This window comes from Salmo salar, chromosome 04 (assembly GCF_965601325.2).
Source record: "Salmo salar chromosome 04, fSalSal1, whole genome shotgun sequence".
Taxonomy (NCBI): domain Eukaryota; kingdom Metazoa; phylum Chordata; class Actinopteri; order Salmoniformes; family Salmonidae; genus Salmo; species Salmo salar.
In genome coordinates this window covers 47,661,877-47,683,830 of record NC_138294.1, presented here as the reverse complement: position 1 = coordinate 47,683,830, position 21,954 = coordinate 47,661,877, and the positions used below count along the sequence as shown (strand labels likewise).

General features: G+C 43.1%; 1 protein-coding gene across 4 annotated transcripts in view; it reads right to left on the bottom strand.

The window, feature by feature from the left end:
• LOC106603113 (kelch-like protein 13) overlaps positions 1 to 21,954 on the bottom strand; it is a 111,598-nt gene that overhangs the window by 19,312 nt on the left and 70,332 nt on the right. For all 4 annotated transcript variants that reach the window (XM_014196352.3, XM_014196353.3, XM_014196356.3 and 1 more), the window contains 3 exons: positions 17,400 to 17,532; positions 5,812 to 6,008; positions 3,799 to 4,594 (listed from right to left, as the gene is read on the bottom strand). In XM_014196352.3, the coding sequence (XP_014051827.1) occupies positions 3,799 to 4,594; positions 5,812 to 6,008; positions 17,400 to 17,532 (1,126 nt within the window). The remainder of the gene's footprint in view (positions 1 to 3,798; positions 4,595 to 5,811; positions 6,009 to 17,399; positions 17,533 to 21,954) is intronic.

Here is a 21,954-nt window from a genome sequence, read left to right as displayed (position 1 = left end):
ATCAGCTCAGTGTTCTGGAATACTACTTACAAACATTCCACTTGGCCGTCTCCCTGGCTCTGACCACCTCCTTTCTCCTCTCCTCTCCCTGTTGTTGCGTCTGCTGCTGTTGTTCACAGGGTCTGGCTGCAGCTGGTCCTCCCTCATCTCATACTACACTCTGGTTCAGGGCTATAATCATAATCACACAGCCATGCTATATGTGCACCTGTGCTACACCATTACGCTGTGAATTGGTTGGCATCTATGCTGATACAATGCTACATTGTTACAGTGTGCACCTTGTGCTTGCCTTTGACCATTTCCCATGAAATGTCCTTTCCGAACATACCCAGATACCTATACAAAAGTATGTGGACACGCCTACAAATTAGTGGATATGGCTATTTCAGCCACAACCGTTGCTGACAGGTGTATACAATCTAGCACACAGCCATGCAATCTCCATAGACAAAAATTGCCAGAAGAATGGGCTTATTGAAGAGCTCAGTGACTTTCAATGTGGCACTGTCATAGGATACCACCTTTCAACAAGTCAGTTTGTCAAATTTCTGCCCTGCTAGAACTGCCCTGGTCAACTGTAAGTGCTGTTATTGTGAAGTGGAAACATCTAGGAGCAACAATGGCTCAGGTAGGCCACACAAGCTCACAGAACGGGACCGCCGAGTGCTAAAGCGTGTTTCCATGGATGAGCAGCCGCACATAAGTCTAAGATCACAATGCACAATGCCAAGTGTTGACTGGAGTGGTGTAAAGCTTGCCGCCATTGGACTCCGGAGCAGTGGAAACGCCTTCTCTGTAGTGATGAATCACGCTTCACCATCTGGCAGTCCGACGGACGAATCTGGGTTGGGTGGATGCCAGGAGCAGTGGCAGTTCTAGCTTGTATGGCTCCCTGGGCGAACCCCCCCCTTCAGCGACCCCCCCAAAAAAGCACCATTCTGCACTAACTGTAATTTTTATTCAGACATTTGGAACACCACAAATAAATAATCATAACACATAAAACTATTTAAATACAAAAATAAACTCAGCAAAAAGGAAACATACCTTTTTCAGAACCCTGTCTTTCAAAGATAATTCGTAAAAATCCAAATAACTTCACAGATCTTCATTGTAAAGAGTTTAAACACTGTTTCCCATGCTTGATCTATGAACCATAAACAATTGGGGCGGCTGGGTAGCCTAGTGGTTAGAGCTTTGGACTAGTAACTGAAAGGTTGCAAGTTCGAATCCCCGAGCTGACAAGGTACAAATCTGTCGTTCTGCCCCTGAACAGGCAGTTAAACCCATTGTTCCTAGGCCGTCATTGAAAATAAGATTTTTTTCTTAACTGACTTGCCTAGTTAAATAAAGGTCACAGTTATGAAAACTTAGGACACTAAAGAGGCCTTTCTACTGACTATGAAAAACACCAAAAGAAAAATGCCCAGGGTCCCTGCTCATCTGCGTGAACGTGCCTTAGGCATGCTGCAAAGAGGCATGAGGACTGCAGATGTGGCCAGGGCAATAAATTGCAATGTCCGTACTGTGAGACGCCTAAGACAGCGCTACAGGGAGACAGGACAGACAGCTGATCGTCCTTGCAGTGGCAGACCACGTGTAACAACAGCTGCACAGGATCGGTACATCCGAACATCACACCTGCGGGACAGGTACAAGATAGCAACAACAACTGCCCAATCCCTCCATCAGTGCTCAGACGGCCCATATTAGGCTGAGAGAGGCTGGACTGAGGGCCTGTTAGGCAGACATCCCCGGCAACAACGTCGCCTATGGGCACAAACCCACCGTCGCTGGACCAGACAGGACAGGTCACGGTTTTGTCTCACCAGGGGTGATGGTCGGATTCGCGTTTATCAAAGGAATGAGCGTTACACCGAGGCCTGTACTCTGGAGCGGGATCGATTTAGAGGTGGAGGGTCCGTCATGGTCTGGGGCGGTGTGTCACAGCATCATCGGACTGATCTTGTTGTCATTGCAGGCAATCTCAACGCTGTGCGTTACAGGGAAGACATCCAGCTCCCTCATGTGGTACCCTTCCTGCAGGCTCATCCTGACATGACCCTCCAGCATGACAATACCACCAGCCATACCGCTCATTCTATGCGTGATTTTCTGCAATCAGGAATGTCAGTGTTCTGCCATGGCCAGCGAAGAGCCTGGATCTCAATCCCATTGAGCACATCTGGGACCTGTTGGATCAGAGGGTGAGGGCTAGGGCCATTCCCCCCAGAAATGTCCAGGAACTTGTAGGTGCCTTGGTGGAAGAGTGGGGTAACATCTCACAGGAAGAACTGGCAAATATGGTGCAGTCCATGAGGAGGAGATGCACTGCAGTACTTAATGCAGCTGGTGGCCACACCAGATACTGACTGTTACTTTTGATTTTGACCCACCCTTTGTTCAGGGACACATTATTCCACTTCTATTAGTCACATGTCTGTGGAACTTGTTCAGTGTATGTCTCAGTTGTTGAATCTTGTTATGTTCATACAAATGTTAAGTTTGCTGAAAATAAGTTTGCTGAGTTTATATACAAAAATAAGACAAAAAAAATAAGACTAGATAATAATTTGGCACTCGAGCATCAATACATTACTCATCCCCCAACACTGTCAACCAAGAGTCAAGACTAAACCAATTCACCTTGGTGGTGTGCAGACTGCTTTTATATTATTCTTAACGATTTCACACAAACCAGAAAAAAATGCAACAATATGTCTGTGAAATTATATCTTGACAGTATTACAAATTAACTGTGGATTATTTGGTAGCATTTCGTAGTGTGACTGATTTTACTAATTGCATTAGTACTGTACAACAGAGGTGCGCTATTTGATAGATTCCCCCAACTCTACCCTACCTCGGGCTTCCAGTGGGGAGACCTGTGGTCAACCTACCCCCGCCTTCCTCCTTATCTCGTACTTCTGAGTGGGAGACCTTCCCAGGCAGTAGCCTGCCTAGCTCACAAACTAGAATCAGGGTGCCCACTCCAACAAGGTTAATTGACCCACAGTCCCACAAGGTGACATGACGTGCAAATGAGCAATAGAAAATCGATCGCGCAAATGTCACCATTCCTAATTTTTTTGTGCAGGTGTCCCGTGCCGCCCTCGGCAAGATGCCGCCCTGGGCAGCTGCCCATGTCGCCTATACCTAAATCCGCCACTGGCCAGGAGAACGCAACATCCCCGAATGTATAGTGCCAACTGTAAAGTTTGGTGGAGGAGGAATAATTGTCTGGGGCTGTTTTTCATTGCTTCCCTTCCCTTCATTCCAGGGAAGGGAAATCTTAACGCTAAATGATTCTGTGCTTCCAACTTTGTGGCAACAGTTTGGGGAAGGCTCTTTCCTGTTTCAGCATGACAATGCCCAGCATTCACAAAGCAAGGTCCATACAGAAATGGTTTGTCGAGATTGGTGAGGAAGAACTTGACTGGCCTGCACAAAGCCCTGTCCTCAACTCCCTCAAACACCTTTGGGATGAATTGGAACCCTGACTGTGAGCCAGGCCTAATCGCCCAACATCAATGCCCAACCTCACTAATGCTCTTTTGGCTGAATGGAAGCAAGTCCCCGCAGAAATGTTCCAACATCTAGTGGAAAGCCTTCCCAGAAGTGTGGAGGCTGTTACAGCAGCGAAGGGAGGACCACTTCCATATTAATGCCCATGATTTTGGAATGAGATGTTCGAACAGCAGTTGTCCACATACTTTTAGCCATGTAGTGTATGTTGCAGCATTAGAGCAGGACTAAAAGCAGAGTAATAAGCTGTGCGTAATTAATTAAACTCACCCAGCTCTCCCGCAGCGTTGCGGCCGCCCACGGCATAGAGGTGTCCTTTGAGAGCGCTGAGGTGGAAGAAGGTGCGTTTCTCGTTAAGGCACGCCACCTGCATCCACTTATTGTAGCGCGGATCGTACCGGAACACCGTGTCCACCGCCGTCTTGCCTTTGGTGTCATAGTTGCTCTGGCCTCCCACCACGTAGAGGAAGTTTCCGATGACGGCAATTCCGTGCTGGTAGCGCGGGGCGTCCATGGGCGCCAGCGCCTTCCACTCGTGGGCCTTCTCGTCAAACAGACGCAGCTCCTTACTGACCACCAGCTGCTGGCGCAGGACGCCGCCCAGGGTGACCAGGTGGCCGCTGTCTGAGCGGATGGCCGTCCTCTCTGACTGCATGACTGGCTGCATGTAGGGCATCATCTGGTAGTTACTGGCCTCCAAGAGGAGGTTGACGCATGTGTTGTCGGTGCGCATAAAGTCCACAGTCTGCACGTGGTTGATGAGCTCCTGGGGGTTCATGAGGGGGAAGCGGATGTTCTTCATAAGCTTGGGGGCGTGGTCCATGCGTCCGTCCTCATAGCGGAGCCAGCGGCATGCAGCCTTGAACAGATCCAGCTCGCTGCAGTGCTTCAGACTGTTACTGGACAGAACGAAGGCCAGCCGCTCAAAGGGCAGCTTGACAAAGTCCCCCGTGCCCAGCAACGAGGGGAAGTTCTTGAGGATGAAGTTGTTGACGTATTTGTCTACCTCAGTGAGATTGTATGCGTTAGCGATGCGCCCCACCTCCACACAGTTATCCAGGGACACCTGCAGCCAAGAAAGGGAAAGCAGTGAGAAGCAACCACTTGTAATCACACACAAACTTTTGCTTAGACCCATGGTTTTTACCTGTGGTCTAAAATGGCTAGCAGCTAGCTTTTCTCAAAGGCCAACCTGGCACAATTAGCCGTGTTACTGAGGACTACCAGCGGAGCACATAATTCTATCTGGTAACAGAATCAACCTATCAGAGACCTTACACGGCAGAGCCACCATCCAATCACATTTGTTAAACTGGTCAACTTGGCCACCAGAGTGATACTAGGTCTGGGAAATTGCTAGGGACCTCACGAAACCAATTCGGGGTAAGGTTTTTTTTTAAGGAGAAAAAGCTCCACTGCAGGTCCCAACAAGCGAAATAGGGCAAATGTGACAAAGTAGCAGATTATAAAAATGCATCCAAAACCTTTTTTAGGTGTACACGTCCATTTATGCTAACAATATGCAATATATGATTATTAGGACATAGCAGTGTGTTTGTGGACAAGACTGAAAAGTTGCTCCTTATTGAATTAATTCTTAATCTTTATTGTCAATGTGTTGACTGTACTTCCCTTCTCAACACACTAACCCAATTAATATTTAGAATGAAAACATGTTTTTACATCCAACGGGGGATTCAAACCTACGCTGCAAGTTATGTAAATTGTCAGGAACTAGGCACTCTACAACGAGAACTATTTGGCCAGACACATTTCCATACGTGATCTACTATGATCATCAGAACGTGTCAGTGGACTTCTGGTAAGGGCGCTTTCCTGAAAACATGTTGGATCACGTCCAACTACATCTAAGAATTGAATTGGCTGATATGGAATCTGTTACAGGATATAATTATGTGCTCAGCTGGTCATCCTCAGCATCGTGGATTATGCTAGGTTGGCCTATGAGAAAAGCTAGCCACTAGCCATGTTAGACCAGGTATAATAAATCTCAGGTCTAACAAAAGTTCACGAGTGTTAGACCTGAGACAGTGCATTCATCCCAATGCAAGTCCACATGTAGACATTAAAGTAAGCAGTTGAGTACAGTAGCCGGGGGCATCTTAAACTGCTGTGTATAATTCCCCTGGCTGGTTCTGGGGGGGCTGAGCAGGCTGTATGAGCAGGCTGTATGAGCAGGCTGTATGAGCAGGCTGTATGAGCAGGCTGTATGAGCAGGCTGTATGAGCAGGCTGTATGAGCAGGCTGTGTTAGGCTCCTTACCCCAGATATGAGAAAGACCTTGCAGAAGTCGAGCACGGGGAGGATCTGGAGGAAGCTGGCAGCCTCCAGAGTGTCCTGCAGGTTCTCCATGTTGAGAGACAGCTTGGCCGTGTAGATGAAGTCTATGATCTTCTTCAGGCCTATTCGGTTGACACCATGAAGTTTGATGCACATTAAATCCTGTTCCTTCATTCCACCTGCGTGATGAGAGAAAAGACTTAACATATTACATAAAGTAGGGATGTGCATCTATCCCTTTCAAGATTATTTGATACGTATCTAGATACATGGGCTCCGATACAGGAACGATACGTTATAGTTTAAAATTATTAGGTGCGATTTGATTTGTTGCATAAACACATTCATTTTCCCATTCTAAATTCGAGCTCATGAGCTGGGCCTCTCTGAGCTGGATGTGTCTGAGCCGACTTCTCTGTGTGCGTGTTTAAATGATGTATGTCTATGGTGTATACTATGTAGGCACCTGATCTGAGCTGTAAGGGAGGCTAGGCATCTACCACCCCACTACCACTATCAGATTGGGGTGCCTACAATTCAAATGACAGTTGTCTCCGGTAGCTTACTTTTATTCCGGTAAAGCACCGTTTTTAACAGTGCATACAGTGCCTTCAGAAAGCACTCACACCCCTTGCCTTTTTGCACATTTTGTTGTGTTACAGCCTGAATTGAAACTTTATTAAATGTAGATGTTTAGTCACTATATCCCATAATGTCAAAGTGGAATTGTTTTTTTGAAATGTTTACAAATTAATAAAAAAATGAAAGCTGAAATGTCTTGAGTCAGTAAGTATTCAACCCCTTTGTTATGGCAAGCCTAAATGAGTTCAGGATTAAAAATGTGCTTAACAAGTCACAATAAGTTGCATGGACTCTGTGTGCAATAACAGTGTTTAACATGATTTTTGAATGACTACCTCGTCTCTGTACCACACACATACAATTATCTCTGTAAGCTGCATTAGTTGAGCAGTGAATTTGAAAAACAACCCTCGCAAAGAAGGGCAACTACTGGTAGATGGGAAAAATGAAATAAAAAGCAGACATTGAATATCCCTTTGAGCATGGTGAAGTTATTAATTACACTTTGGATGGTGTATCAATACACCCAGTCACTACAAAGACACAGGCGTCCTTCCTAATTCAGTTGCTGGAGAGGAAGGAAACTGCTCAGGGATTTCACCATGTCCTTAACAACTACAAGCATACCCATAACATGATGCAGCCACCACTACGCTTGAATATATGGAGACTGGTACTCAGTCATGTGTTGTATTGGATTTGCCTTGTTGCTAACAGGATGCATTTTATTCTGTACAGGCTTCCTTTTCACTTTGAAACAGTTAGAGTTTAATGACTGTGATAGGCGAAAACTGAGGATGGATCAACAACATTGTAGGTACTCCACAATACTAACCTTATTAACAAAGTGAAATGAAGGAAGCCTATACAGAATAAAAATGCATCCTGTTTGCAACAAGGCACTAATGTAATACTGCAAAAATTGTGGAAAAGCAATTCACTTTTTGTCCTGAATACAAAGTGTAATGTTTGGGGCAAATCCAATACATCACATGACTGAGTACCAGTCTCCATATTTTTAAGCATAGTGGTGGCTGCATCATGTTATGGGTATGCTTGTAATCGATAAGGACTGGGGAGTTTTCAGGATAAAATATAAACTGAAAGGAGCTAAGCACAGGCAAAATCCTAGAGGAAAACCTGATTCAGTCTGCTTTCCACCAGACACTGGGAGAATTCACCTTTCAGCAGGACAGTAACCTAAAACACAAGGTCAAATCTACACTGGAGTTGCTTACCAAGAAGATGTACATACCCCAACCAGAAGCCATGGATTACAGGCAACATTCGCACTGAGCTAAAGGGTAGAGCTGCCGCTTTCAAGGTGCGGGACTCTAACCCGGAAGCTTACAAGAAATCCCGCTATGCCCTGCGACGAACCATCAAACAGGCAAAGCGTCAATACAGGGCTAAGATTGAATCATACTACACCGGCTCCAACGCACGTCGGATGTGACAGGGCTTGCAAACTATTACAGACTACAAAGGGAAGCACAGCCGCGAGCTGCCCAGTGACACGAGCCTACAAGACAAGCTAAATCCCTTCTATTCTCGCTTCGAGGCAAGCAACACTGAGGCATGCATGACAGCATCAGCTGTTCCGGACGACTGTGTGATCACGCTCTCCGTAGCCGACGTGAGTAAGACGTTTAAACAGGTCAACATACACAAGGCTGCGGGGCCAGACGGATTACCAGGACGTGTGCTCCGGGCATGTGCTGACCAACTGGCAGGCATCTTCACTGACATTTTCAACATGTCCCTGATTGAGTCTGTAATACCAACATGCTTCAAGCAGACCACCATAGTCCCTGTGCCAAAGAACACAAAGGCAACCTGCCTAAATGACTACAGACCCTTAGCACTCATGTCCGTAGCCATGAAGTGCTTTGAAAGGCTGGTAATGGCTTACATCAACACCATTATCGCAGAAACCCTAGACCCACTCCAATTTGCATACCGCCCAAACAGATCCACAGATGATGCAATCTCTATTGCACTCCACACTGCCCTTTCCCACCTGGACAAAAGGAACACTTATGTGAGAATGCTATTCATTGACTACAGCTCTGCATTCAACACCATACTACCCTCAAAGCTCATCACTAAGCTAAGGAACCTGGGACTAAACACCTCCCTCTGCAACTGGATCCTGGACTTCCTGATGAGTCGCCCCCAGGGTAGGTAGCAACACATCTGCCACACTGATCCTCAACACTGGAGCTCCCCAGGGGTGCGTGCTCAGTCCCCTCCTGCACTCCCTGTTCACCCACGCCTGCATGGCCAGGCATGAGTCCAACACTATCATTAAGTTTGCAAACGACACAACAGTGGTAGGTAGGCCTGATCACCGACAACGACGAGACAGCCTATAGGGAGGTCAGAGACCTGGCCGGGAGGTGCCAGAATAACAACCTGTCCCTCAACGTAACCAAGACTAAGGAGATGATTGTGGACTACAGGAAAAGGAGCACCGAGCACGTCCCCATTCTCATCGACGGGGCTGTAGTGGAGCAGGTTGAGAGCTTCAAATTCCTTGGTGTCCACATCAAAAACAAACTAGAATGGTCCAAACACACCAAGACAGTCGTGAAGAGGGCACGACAAAGCCTATTCTGGGTCCTGAGATCCTCAAAAGGTTCTACAACTGCAACATCGAGAGCATCCTGACCAGTTGCATCACTGCCTGGTACAGCAATTGCTCGGCCTCTGACCGCAAGGCACTTCAGAGGGTAGTGCGTACGGCCCAATACATCACTGGGGCAAAGTTTCCTGCCATCCAGGACCTCTACACCAGGCGGTGTCAGAGGAAGGCCCTAAAAATTGTCAAAGACCCCAGCCACCCCAGTCATAGACTGTTCTCTTTACTACCGCATGGCAAGCGGTACCGGAGTGCCAAGTCTAGGACAAAAAGGCTTCTCAACAGTTTTTTCCCCCAAGCCATAAGACTTCTGAACAGGTAACCAATGGTTACCCAGACTATTTGCATTGTGTGCCCCCCCAACCCCTCTTTTACGCTGCTGCTACTCTCTGTTTATCTTATATGCATAGTCACTTTAACCATACCTACATGTACATACTACCTCAATTGGCCCGACCAACCAGTGCTCCTGCACATTGGCTAACCGGGCTATCTGCATTGTGTCCCACCTCCCGCCAACCCCTCCTTTTACGCTACTGCTACTCTCTGTTCATCATATATGCATAGTCACTTTAACCATACCTACATACTACCTCAATAAGCCTGACTAACCGGTGTATGTATATAGCCTTGCTACTCTTATTTTCAAATGTATTTTTTACTGTTGTTTTATTTCTTTACACACACACACACACACACACACACACACACACACACACACACACACACACACACACACACACACACACACACACACACACACACACACACACACCTACCTTTTTTTCACACTATTGGTTAGAGCCTGTAACTAAGCATTTCACCTGTTGTATTCGGCGCACGTGACAAATAAACTTTGATTTGATTGAATGTTCCTGAGTGGCCAAGTCACCATTTTGACTTCAATCTACTTGAAAATCTGTGGCAAGACCTGAAAATTGTTGTCTAGCAATGATTAAGAACCAGTTTGACAGCTTGAAGAATTTTGAAAATAATCAATGCTAAACAATCCAGGTGTGGAAACCTCTTAGAGACTTACAGGTACAATCACTGCCAAAGGTGATTCTAGCATGTATTGAACTCAAGGGTGTGAATACTTATGTAAATTGATTATGTCCGTTTCATTTTCAATACATATGCAGACATTTCTAAAAACATGTTTTCACTGTCATTATGGGGTATTGTGTCAATTTAATTATTTTTGAATTCAGGCTGGAACACAACAAAATGTGGAATAAGTCAAGGGGTATTAATACTTTTTGAAGGCACCGTAGATAACAATAACCTAACAAATGACATCAACTTTAAAACCCCAGTATCATGCAAGCCATTTTAGCATGCTGAAGGTGCCGCACAGATGTGCAAAATCAGGAACAACGCGCCAAGCTGTGCACAGTGCGCACTTTGACTAGGCTACTGATATTCCATAGGGTTGTTTGGCATGCAAAATGACTTGTGAATCAGTGACTGTCAAAACAGTTACATACTTATTTTGACACTAAAGAAGAGGACGCATCAGTTGTCACAATAGAGATATTTTCAGAAGGTAGAAAGAAAGCAATACGAGTAGAAATAAAATGTGGATCGGCAATTCGTAACGTTTGAATACATTTTCTGACCGTTGCATGCTACATTTGGATCAGTTTGGGATCCGCGAACTGATGCAGTCGTGTCTAAAACATCAAATCAAATTTTATTTGTCACATACACATGGTTAGCAGATGTTAGTTAATGCGAGTGTAGCGAAATGCTTGTACTTCTACTTCCGACAACGCAGTAATATCCAACGAGTAATCTAACCTAACAATTTCACAACAATTATCTTATATACACAAGTGTAAAGGAATGAATAAGAATATGTACATAAAAAATATATATGAACATTTGAATCAGGGAACGATGTGTATCGGTGAATTGTTTACGTCCTTAATATAAAGGCATCAGTCAGAGAAAAATGTAATAGCATTCCATAACGGAATGAACAGACACCATTCCACTGAGCTTTCACATACCTACCCTTATGGCTGCATGTAAAGGAAATGTATTCACCAAAGCCTGGAGACTATTGTATAATTTAACCAGAGAGGGCTGTGGGTTGCAGTGAAAAGCCTTTGCTCAGCATCTGCAGCAGAATATTATTACCGGCTTAAACAGTGACCTCACTTCCCTCTTAATAAGGCTAGGGGGCACTATTTTCACGTTTGGATGAAAAGTGTGCCCAAAGTAAACTGCCTGCTACTCAGGCCCAGAAGCTAGGATATGCATATAATTTGTAGATTTGGATAGAAAACACTCTAAAGTTTCTAAAACTGTTTGAATAATGTCTGAGTATAACAGAACTGATTTGGCATGCGAAACCCCGAGCACAATCCATCCAGGTCAATCTGTTTTCCATTGGTTTTCTATGGTAAGCCTGTTTTAATAGAAATATGCTTGCAGTTCCTATAGCTTCCACTAGATGTCAACAGTCTTTAGAAATTGGTTGATGTTTTTCTTTAGAGAAATGAAGAAGTACGGCTATTCAGAAGAAGGGTCCAGCCTAGTGCACTCTAATGTTTTGTGTGCGCGACCTGGAACGTGCTTCACTTTGTTTTCATCCGGTATTGAACGCAGTTTATCACGTCTTAAATTGTATCGATTATTTACGTTTTAAAATACCTAAAGTTGGATTAGGAAAGTTGTTTGAAATGTTTGGATCAAGATTACAGGTAACTTAACCTCTCTGGGCTAGGCGGGACGAATTCGTCCCACCTACGTAACAGCCAGTTGAATCCTGTGGCGCGATTTTCAAAACCTTTGAAATACTATTACTTCAATTTCTCAAACATATTACTATTTTACAGCTATTTAAAGACAAGACTCTTGTTAATCTAACCACACTGTCCGATTTCAAAAAGGCTTTACAACGAAAGCAAAACATTAGATTATGTCAGCAGAGTACCAAGCCAGAAATAATCAGACACCCATTTTTCAAGCTAGCATATAATGTCACAAAAACCCAGAAGACAGCTAAATGCAGCACTAACCTTTGATGATCTTCATCAGATGACAACCCTAGGACATTATGTTATACAATACATGCATGTTTTGTTCAATCAAGTTCATATTTATATCAAAAACCAGCTTTTTACATTAGCATGTGACGTTCAGAACTAGCAAATTCCCCGCAAACTTCCGGGGAATTCGCTAACAATTTACTAAATTACTCACGATAAACGTTCACAAAAAGCATAACAATTATTTTAAGAATTATAGATACAGAACTCCTCTATACACTCGATATGTCCGATTTTAAAATAGCTTTTTGGTGAAAGCACATTTTGCAATATTCTAAGTACATAGCCCAGGCATCACGGGCTAGCTATTTAGACACCCGGCAAGTTTAGCACTCACCAATATCAGATTTACTATTATAAAAGTTTGATTACCTTTTGTTGTCTTCGTCAGAATGCACTCCCAGGACTGCTACTTCAATAACAAATGTTGGTTTGGTCCAAAATAATCCATCGTTATATCCGAATAGCGGCGTTTTGTTCGTGCGTCCCAGACACTATCTGAAATGGTAAATCAGGGTCGCGCGCATGGCGCAATTCGTGACAAAAAAAATCGAAATATTCCATTACCGTACTTCGAAGCATGTCAACCGCTGTTTAAAATCCATTTTTATGCCATTTTTCTCGTAAAAAAGCGATAATATTCCGACCGGGAATGTCCATTTAGCTAAACAGAGGAAAGTAAACAAAGCTTTCGGTCGACGCGGGCACGAGCCTGAGTCTCACAGTACTGTAACCAGCCACTACCCAAACGCGCTACTTTTTTTCAGCCAGAGCCTGCAAAGCCACGATTCAGCTTTTTACCGCCTTCTGAGACCCTATGGCAGCCGTAGGAAGTGTCACGGGACAGCTAAGATCCTCACTCTTCAATAAACAGAGACAAGAAGAACGACACCTTGTCAGACAGGCCACTTCCTGCATGAAACCTTCTCAGTTTTTTGCCTGCCAAATGAGTTCTGTTGTACTCACAGACACAATTCAAACAGTTTTAGAAACTTTAGGGTGTTTTCTATCCATATGTAATAAGTATATGCATATTCTAGTTACTGGGTAGGAGTGGTAACCAGATTAAATCGGGTACGTTTTTTATCCGGCCGTGAAAATACTGCCCCCTATCCCAAACAGGTTAAGACCCTAAGGATTGATTGTAAACATCGTTTGACATGTTTCTATGAACGGTAATGGAACTATTTGACTTTTCGTCTCTGGTTCTGCGCTCTCGCGTTATGCCTTTGGATTAGTGACCTGAACGCGCGAACAAAACGGAGGTATTTGGACATAAATATGGAGTATTTCGAACAAAAATAACATTTCTTGTGGAAGTGGGAGTCCTGGGAGTGCATTCCGACGAAAATCAGCAAAGGTAAAGGAAGATTTATAATACTAATTCTGAGTTCAGTTGACTCCAGAACTTGGCGGTTAACTGTATAGCTTGCTTTGATGGCTGAGCGCTGTACTCAGAATATTGCAAAATGTGCTTTCGCCGAAAAGCTATTTTAAAATCTGACACAGCGGTTGCATTAAGGAGTAGTATATCTATAATTCTTTCAATAACTGTTGTAAAGTTTATGATGAGTATTTTTGTAAATTGATGTGCTCATTCACTGGAAGTTTTGGTGGGACTACATTTTCTGAACATCACGCGCCAATGTAAAATGGGGTTTATGGATATAAATATGAACTTTATCGAACAAAACATACATGTATTTTGTAACATTGAGTCCTGGGAGTGTCATCTGATGAAGATCATCAAAGGTTAGTGATTCATTTTAGCTGTCTTTCTGGTTTTTGTGACGCCTCTCCTTGCTTGGAAAATGGTTGTGTGGTTTTGGTGTCACTACAGACCCCGGTTCGATTCCAGGCTGTATCACAACCGGCCATGATTGGGAGTCCCATAGGGCGGCGCAGAATCGGCCCAGCGTCGTCTAGGTTTGGGTTTGGCCGTTGTAGGCCGTCATTGTAAATAAGAATTTGTTCTTAAATGACTTGCCTAGTTAAATAAAGGTTAAATAAAATAAAAAAAATTAACCAAAAGTGCATCTGGGTTGAATAAATCACAATTAAAGCAGATATCTGAATTGGAAATGTTAACTGCGTTCTCAACAAACACTCTTCAGACCAGGTAGCTATTACTCTTTCCAAAGTCAAGACAGAACTTAAGTTATTGATAAGACAGAGAGCAGAGTTTGCCATCCATCAAATTAGACTCAACCATTACTTCCATAGTAATTGCCCCAGTTGTTTATTGGCCAACAAGATACGCAGTAATGTTCAATTAGCTGACATAGCGACTATTGAATATGAAACAGGGGAATTACAATCAGAACCATAGTAATCAAAGATTCTCCCGCTTCTATAAAGAGCTGTACACCTCTGATTGTAAATCCACTCCATGCCAGACTAAGCCCTTTCTAAAATATTAAGAAATCCTCTTTTCTCAACAGAGGAAGCAACTTCGCTGGGAGCCCAAATCTCTCTCTTTGGTTACTACATGATTCCATATGTGTATTTCATAGTTTTGATGTCTTCACTATTATTCTACAATGTAGAAAATAGTAAAAATAAAGGAAAACCCTTGAATTAGTAGGTGTTATAAAACTTTTGACAGAGAGAGAGAGAGAGAGAGAGAGAGAGAGAGAGAGTATATATATATATATATATACACACACACACACATACTTAAAAAATATATTTTTGACTTTCTTTGCTTTCAGGCCCACGAGGGAGGGGTTGTATGTGGAGGGTTTTCTTTGGCCGTCGGGGGGCTAGCAGGACGGTGGGGGGTTTGGATGACTGAAAAGCAACCCAAGTTACTATGGGGGTGGGATGGGGTGTAAAACGTGGTTTCCGGGAGTTGGGGGGGGGGTTGGATGGAGACATGTTGCCTGGGTGGGGTTGGGGGAATGGGATGGGAGGTTAAACCGAATTTTTTTAACTCTATGTATTTCTTGCTTTAGTTTTTATTTTGAGTAACAGTCCACGGGTACATGTTATTTAAACTGAATATATTAATTGAAATGGTTTATTTTCATGAACTGTTTAATTTCAATAGGCGAACAACAAGTGGCAACCTAGCTAATACTTACTCACAAGGATTCCTAAATCATTGCTAAGAATAATGAAAATGACTGCAGTTTCTACTGGTCATTGTTTTCAGGCTGGTTGTATTGGTGATAGCTAGGTACCAAGCTAAAGCTAGCTACGCCAGAAGTTGCGGTTGAACAAATTATGCTTTATTACCAACGCGGTATTGTAAACACCTTGTTCGTGGCCGGTATTTGCTCGTTTGCAGACTTTTTGTACAGCTTTGACAGTGCTACTGTATCTTTTTTGTCACGCAAAGACCCAAACGGCATTCCATAGTATGTATGTCGTGAAGCTATTAATGTTTAACTCCGGTAGGGCAACCTCTGAAAAATAGCGCACTTGGTAGTGTGTACCGGTGCTCGACCAGTCAGCGAAAGCCAACATAACCCACGACAGAGAACGATTGATTGTCAAGGGCAATGAATTCCATTATCTTGGTTTTAACGGATGTTGTCTCGCTGAAATGTTCTTATTCTTTCAAATGACTGCTCGATCCACACAGCAGACATTGTGGGCTAGGTTAGGAATGCTGTGTTGCACGTGTAGCGCAACATTTTACGTGGCGTCATTACGTCATATATAGGTATGCACGGTAGCTTTGACATCGGTTTTTAACATCGGCATTAAACTAGACATCGGGCCGATACCGATGTTGGCATTTTTAGCTAATATCGTCCGATTCCGATATGTTCACCGATATATCGTGCATCCCTACTTTACACACTCGTACCTGTACACGGGCTGAAAATTGCAGAATCGGACACTAATAAATGCTTAAATTGGAACGCAGTGGCTGTACAGTAACATGCTATACATGACGTCAGAGCTCAGTGGCTGTACAGTAACATGCTATACATGACGTTAGAGCTCTCGCTCTGCGCTCCACAGCGCTGTATGGGTTTTGACTGACGGCCGTTTTGAACTTGACCACCACACGCGACAAGAAGTTTCCCGCATCCCTCCCGCTAATTGGGCAAGTTGAGCAAATTGTTTTTTGTCCCTTTCAATTGCTACCATGATTATGCATACACTTTTCATATTTCTTCTGTAAGAAACATTTCAATTTAGCCCTATACGTTTAGGGCAATTCCCACGAGTGTAAAAGGTTAAATCAACCATAAATCCCCTTGTGACGGGGAATGGAAGCTTGTTGTGTGCAACAGGGAATGGCAATTGAACCCAAGCTTCACCCCAAAAAATGTACTGCTAAAACATTTCTTTATCCATGGGTAACAGGGTTTACGTGTTATGCTTTTGACCCGCTCAGTTTTCCACCACAAAGCACTACAAAATGTTCCAAAAGAGTAGAACCAGCTTTTCACTTAGCTGTTGAATCTTCCTAGAAGTGACACAGGGTTGATGGAGGGACATGTCAAAATGCTGATTTATTGAATTCTCTATGTCGTCTATATTAAAGGGCACTTCATTTAATATAACAGGCTTTTATTAAAATTCAATATTCGTGCAGAATTTCTCTTAAAATATAAAAGGGTCGCAAAAGGCACTCTTTTCGTGGAACGACCCATCCATTTAATCTCAACAACACATCTGAACCTCCCAGATAGGCTACATGCTAGTGGAATATTTGTTTAATAACCACTTACAGGCATTGAGTCTGTCCTATTTTAGATTGTTAAGAAGAGGACATATGAAACTGTTGAAGGATATTTACCCTCACTGCATCTATCCAAGTCGTTTCTATTTGCGTCAGGCAGTTACTAAGCAACAACAAGATGAAATACAGAAATGCATTCTGGGAATAAAAAAAGCATGTTCACCTCAGTGATGAATGCAATAGTTGTGATGTCTTATGAAAAACAAAACTTATTACTTTTTTTTTTTAAAAGCACAAGGCAAATCAAAACCTTAACCCCTTGGGAAAATGACCATGTCTAATTCAAGTTATGGTAGCTTATCAGAATGTAGAGATGACAGGGAAAGTAAAAAGCAGCATCTCAAATCCTGGAGGATTCACGCTGTGCTTCAAGAAAAGGAGCACTTTGGGAGAAGACAACCAGACAACACAATGCTATCAGCTGCAGAGCCACAGAGTAGAGATTGATTGATGGATGCGTGACAAGCAGGCTAATCCTCTGATTACTCAGTCTGTTAATCAACATTAAACACAGTATGCGGACATCTCATCCCATGCATGCAGCTGTGGGTCAGTGAGAGGTGGTGAGAGAGATGGAGGCATAACGACTTACCTGTGAACATGGCTTTGAAGTAGTCGCTGGAGGAGGCCATCATGGCGCGATGCACTGGGAAAGCTTCGTCTCCGTCCCCCGCCACCAGCGTGACATCACACAGTAATCCCTCTATCCTCAGCTGGTCAAATCCCTGGGAGGGGGAGAGAGAGAAAGAGGAGAGGCCAGCCTGTTAGAGAGCTGCTCTGTGAGGCCTCCCGAGTGGCGCAGCAGTCTAAGGCACATAGGGGAGGGTTTGGCCAGACGGGACTTCCTTGTCCCATCACGCTCTAGCGATTCCTTGTGGCGGGCCGGGCGACTGCAAGCTGACTTCGGTCGCCAGCTGGATGGTGTTTCCTCCAACACATTGATGCAGCTGGCTTCCGGAAGCAGTGCGGCTTGGCAGGGTCGTGTTTCAGAGGACGCATGGCTCTCGACCTTCACTTCTCCCGAGTCCATAGGGGAGTTGCAGCGATGGGACAAGACTGTAAACTTCCAATTGGATTCCCACGAAATTGGGGAGAAAAAGGGGTAAAAAAATGAAAAAAATATACAAATATAAAATAACAAAATAAATGTTTTAAAGAGAGCGCTCTGTGTACTGTGTGGAGAGACCATGTCTGTCCTGAACCAGATTGGTATAAGGCCTGCCCAGACTGGTACACTGAGAGGTCAAAAATGTATACCAAAAAGTAATTATTTGTCTATCTTTATACAAAGAATAAAAATGTATACCCCAAAATGTTTTTTTTTTTTGTGTCTATCTTTATACAGAGAATGTTACAATATGTTTGTAAGTTCATATTCTGGTTTAATAAAAATTATTGGTAGAATAATTTTGGGTAAAATCAGCCAAATACATACATCTTAAATTAATTTCCCGCAAAACTATAATGCTCACCAGCCTTAAAAGCAATATGTAGCAATGCTATTACATTTTCTACTTGTGTTTTTAAGCCCAGTGTTCAGTCACAGACTGAGGTCCCTATAAAGAACACAGTGGAGTCCAACAATGGCATCACTTTATGTGCATTGACGACCCTCACTGCTTAATTAGCATTCACTTAAAATGGTCAACAGTCGGTGTTTCCCACACATTTGAATGATGTTTTGCTCCCATGCAGCAACCGCCTGATGAGCATGTTAGCAGATGTAGCACTGAAAGTAGAGTCTTCTCTTGGCAAAATCATTTCTAGAATCCTATCCAGGCGTAGTTACAATATGTCCAGAGAACAACAGAAAATAGATGGGCTATAATAGATGACCGCTAACAAGGGATAGCAATATGTGCCTTTTTCTAATGATCCAACAAGCTTTCAAATCATAACTTTGAATTTATCTCAGTGATAGTTGTTATTAAACTCTGAAAATGTTCAGCCACGGACAGTTGGTAGCAAGCCGACAGCTGTCAATGTTGTCAATCGATAGAGAAACCTTGCAGCGACGACAGAGATTGTGCCAATCCTATTTTCTGACTTGAGCAATGTGCTGAATCACACCTATACACCCACCCAGTGCTGTGTTCCTAAAATCATAACTTTGAATTTATCTCAGTGATAGTTGTTATTAAACTCTGAAAATGTTCAGCCACGGACAGTTGGTAGCAAGCCGACAGCTGTCAATGTTGTCAATCGATAGAGAAACCTTGCAGCGACGACAGAGATTGTGCCAATCCTATTTTCTGACTTGAGCAATGTGCTGAATCACACCTATACACCCACCCAGTGCTGTGTTCCTAAAAAAAAAATTCAACACACTCTTCAACAGCAGGTATAAAAACTATTCACCAGTTAAAAGGCTATTACACTGGTGAATCAGGACCTTAGAAGCACTCTGCCTAACAACACGTCCACACAACACACCATCATACTAACAGGTAGTGGAGTACACACAGTGTGAACAGGTCGCACATTGATGAGTCCTGTAGCTTTCTGCCAGCTCCTGCCTGGCAGCCCCCATCTCTGTGACGACCTTCACGTGTGGACAGAGACTGGCATGGGCCAGGCAGGGCACGGTGCCTGACTCACTGGTGCTGATGCTTCATCAAACAGCTGGAGCCCAACATGCTGAGCCACTGTCTGTCTGCACTGAAGGAGTCACTACCATCGCTCTGTCATCCCCTTCAAAATCACAGCTAACTAGCCTACATAAATAATAAGGGATTTCATCTCCATTTCAATTGTCATCACATTTTCTTTTTATCCTCTTATATGCCGAAGGCATCTTGTTCTATGCTTGCGATGAAAAAAGTAGGCCATTTCAACTAGAGGGAACAACAGTCATTTCCAATATTTTCATTCAACTTCATGAAAGATATCCGTTTGACAACTCTTTGTCGAGAACATAACAGTTTTCAATGTTCTTAGAACATAATTATCTTCCTCCGCAGTGAATCAATTGAATAATTCACTGATCATTTTCCTCAACAAATGCAGCAGATAGGTTTGAAAGACAAGTCTTATCTCTTAGACAGCTTGCACACACGACCATGATTCATTTCACTGTTTACGTGCTTTGCCCTCCACGCGCATCGCATCCTGACTTTAGATGTGCCAGTGATTAGAGTGGGAGAAACCTTTATTTTTATAACATTGGTTGGTTTTTAAATGGGATAGTGAAGGCTAAAGCCTGATGTGCTTATAACAACTTAGACATTAGTTGTAAGAATTCCAAAATATTAGGTAGAGCAAAGGAAGAAATGTGTGCAGTGTTTGAAGATTGCAAGTGAGAAGGAGAAACGAGTTGCACACAATAGCCTAGTCGAGATTGTTTGAGACAGATGCGCATGATTGTTGCTGCACATCGTTGAAGATCTGCACAGGAACAACTTTTATGTGTTTTAAAATTGAATTTTGAACAAAAAACCTGATTGAAACAAAAGCAGGGTAATTTGTGTAATTTTTTTGTGTGTTCAGAAATGTCTAGATATTTTTTTGAGTTGGGTACAGGCCCTTAGTATCTTTGTCTGGCAAAGTTTCCGACGCCCTACAGACATATTCAGGTCCATAATTATCAGATGAGCAAAAACGACTGCATAAAATAAATGCAACTACTGAGCTATATTATATGCAAATTATTTTATACTAATACAATTGCTCAGAGAAAGCAATTTTGTTTAACAAGTAATTTTAGAAAAATCGAAAAAAGATAGGGGTGCCAATAATTTTGACCTCTATCTTCATTACTCTAGCACCCTTCCATTGCGAGGAGAATGCCCTCTTCAAACCACGAGTTTCAATGGGGTTCAAAGTCTGGACACAGAGATGCATTATTTTTTGTTGTTGTCAATTAACCATTTCTTGGTGGATTTTGATGTGCGCTTGGGGTTATTGTCTTGCTGGAAGATCCACTTGCGGCCAAGTGTCAGCCTCCTGGTTATCTTGTCTAGTGTCAGCAACAACGCTGACACTAGACATCCAAGTATATCGGACCAAATTATGAAAGACAAGAATTGTACTTTTGAATTCCGTAAAGTCAGCGTGGAAGAGGTGAAAAAATGTTTGTCTATCAACAATGACAAGCCACCGGGGTCTGACAATCTGGATGGAAAATTACTGAGGATAATAGCAGACAATATTGCCACTCCTATTTGCCACATTTTCAATTTAAGCCTACAAAAGAGCGTGTGCCCTCAGGCCTGGAGGGAAGCTAAAGTCATTCCGCTACCAAAGAATAGTAAAGCACCCTTTACTGGCTCAAATAGCCGACCAATCAGCCTGTTACCAACCCTTACCAAACGTCACGGAAAAAACTGTGTTTGACGAGATAAAATGCTATTTCACAGTAAACAAATTGACAACAGAATTTTAGCATGCTTATAGGGAAGGACACTCAAAAAGCACAGCACTTACACAAATGACTGATGATTGGCTGAGAGAAATTGATGTTATGGCTTTACACCCACTGCTATAATGTGAATAAAGAGTTACGTGTCTAACAGAACACAGAGGGTGTTCTTTAATGGAAGCCTCTCAAATATAATCCAGTTAGAATCAGGAATTCCCCAGGGTAGCTGTTTAGGGCCTTTGCTTTTTTACTAATGACTTTGAGTAAAGCCAGAGTTTCTATGTATGCGGATGACTCAACACTATACACGTCAGCTACTACAGCAACTGAAATGACTGCAACACTTAACAAAGAGCTGCAGTTAGTTTCAGAGTGGGTGGCAAGGAATAAGTTAGCCCTAAATATTTCTAAAACTAAAAGCATTGTATTTGGAACAAAACACTCACTAAACCCTAAACCTCAACTAAATCTTGTAATAAATCATTTGGAAATTGAGCAAGTTGAGATGACTAAACTGCTTGGAGTAACACTAGATTGTAAACTGTCATGGTCAAAACATATTGATGCAGTAGTAGCTAAGATGGGGATAAGTTTGTCTATAATAAAGCGGTTCTCTGCCTTCTTAACACTATCAACAAGGCAGGTCCTACAGGCAATAGTTGTGTCACACCTGTTCAGTAGTGTGGTCAGGTGCCACAAAAAAGGACTTCAGCGATTTCTCCTCGCTGAAAGTGGAGGAGAGATTGACTTCGTCACTACTTTTATTTATGAGCGGTATTGACATGTTGAA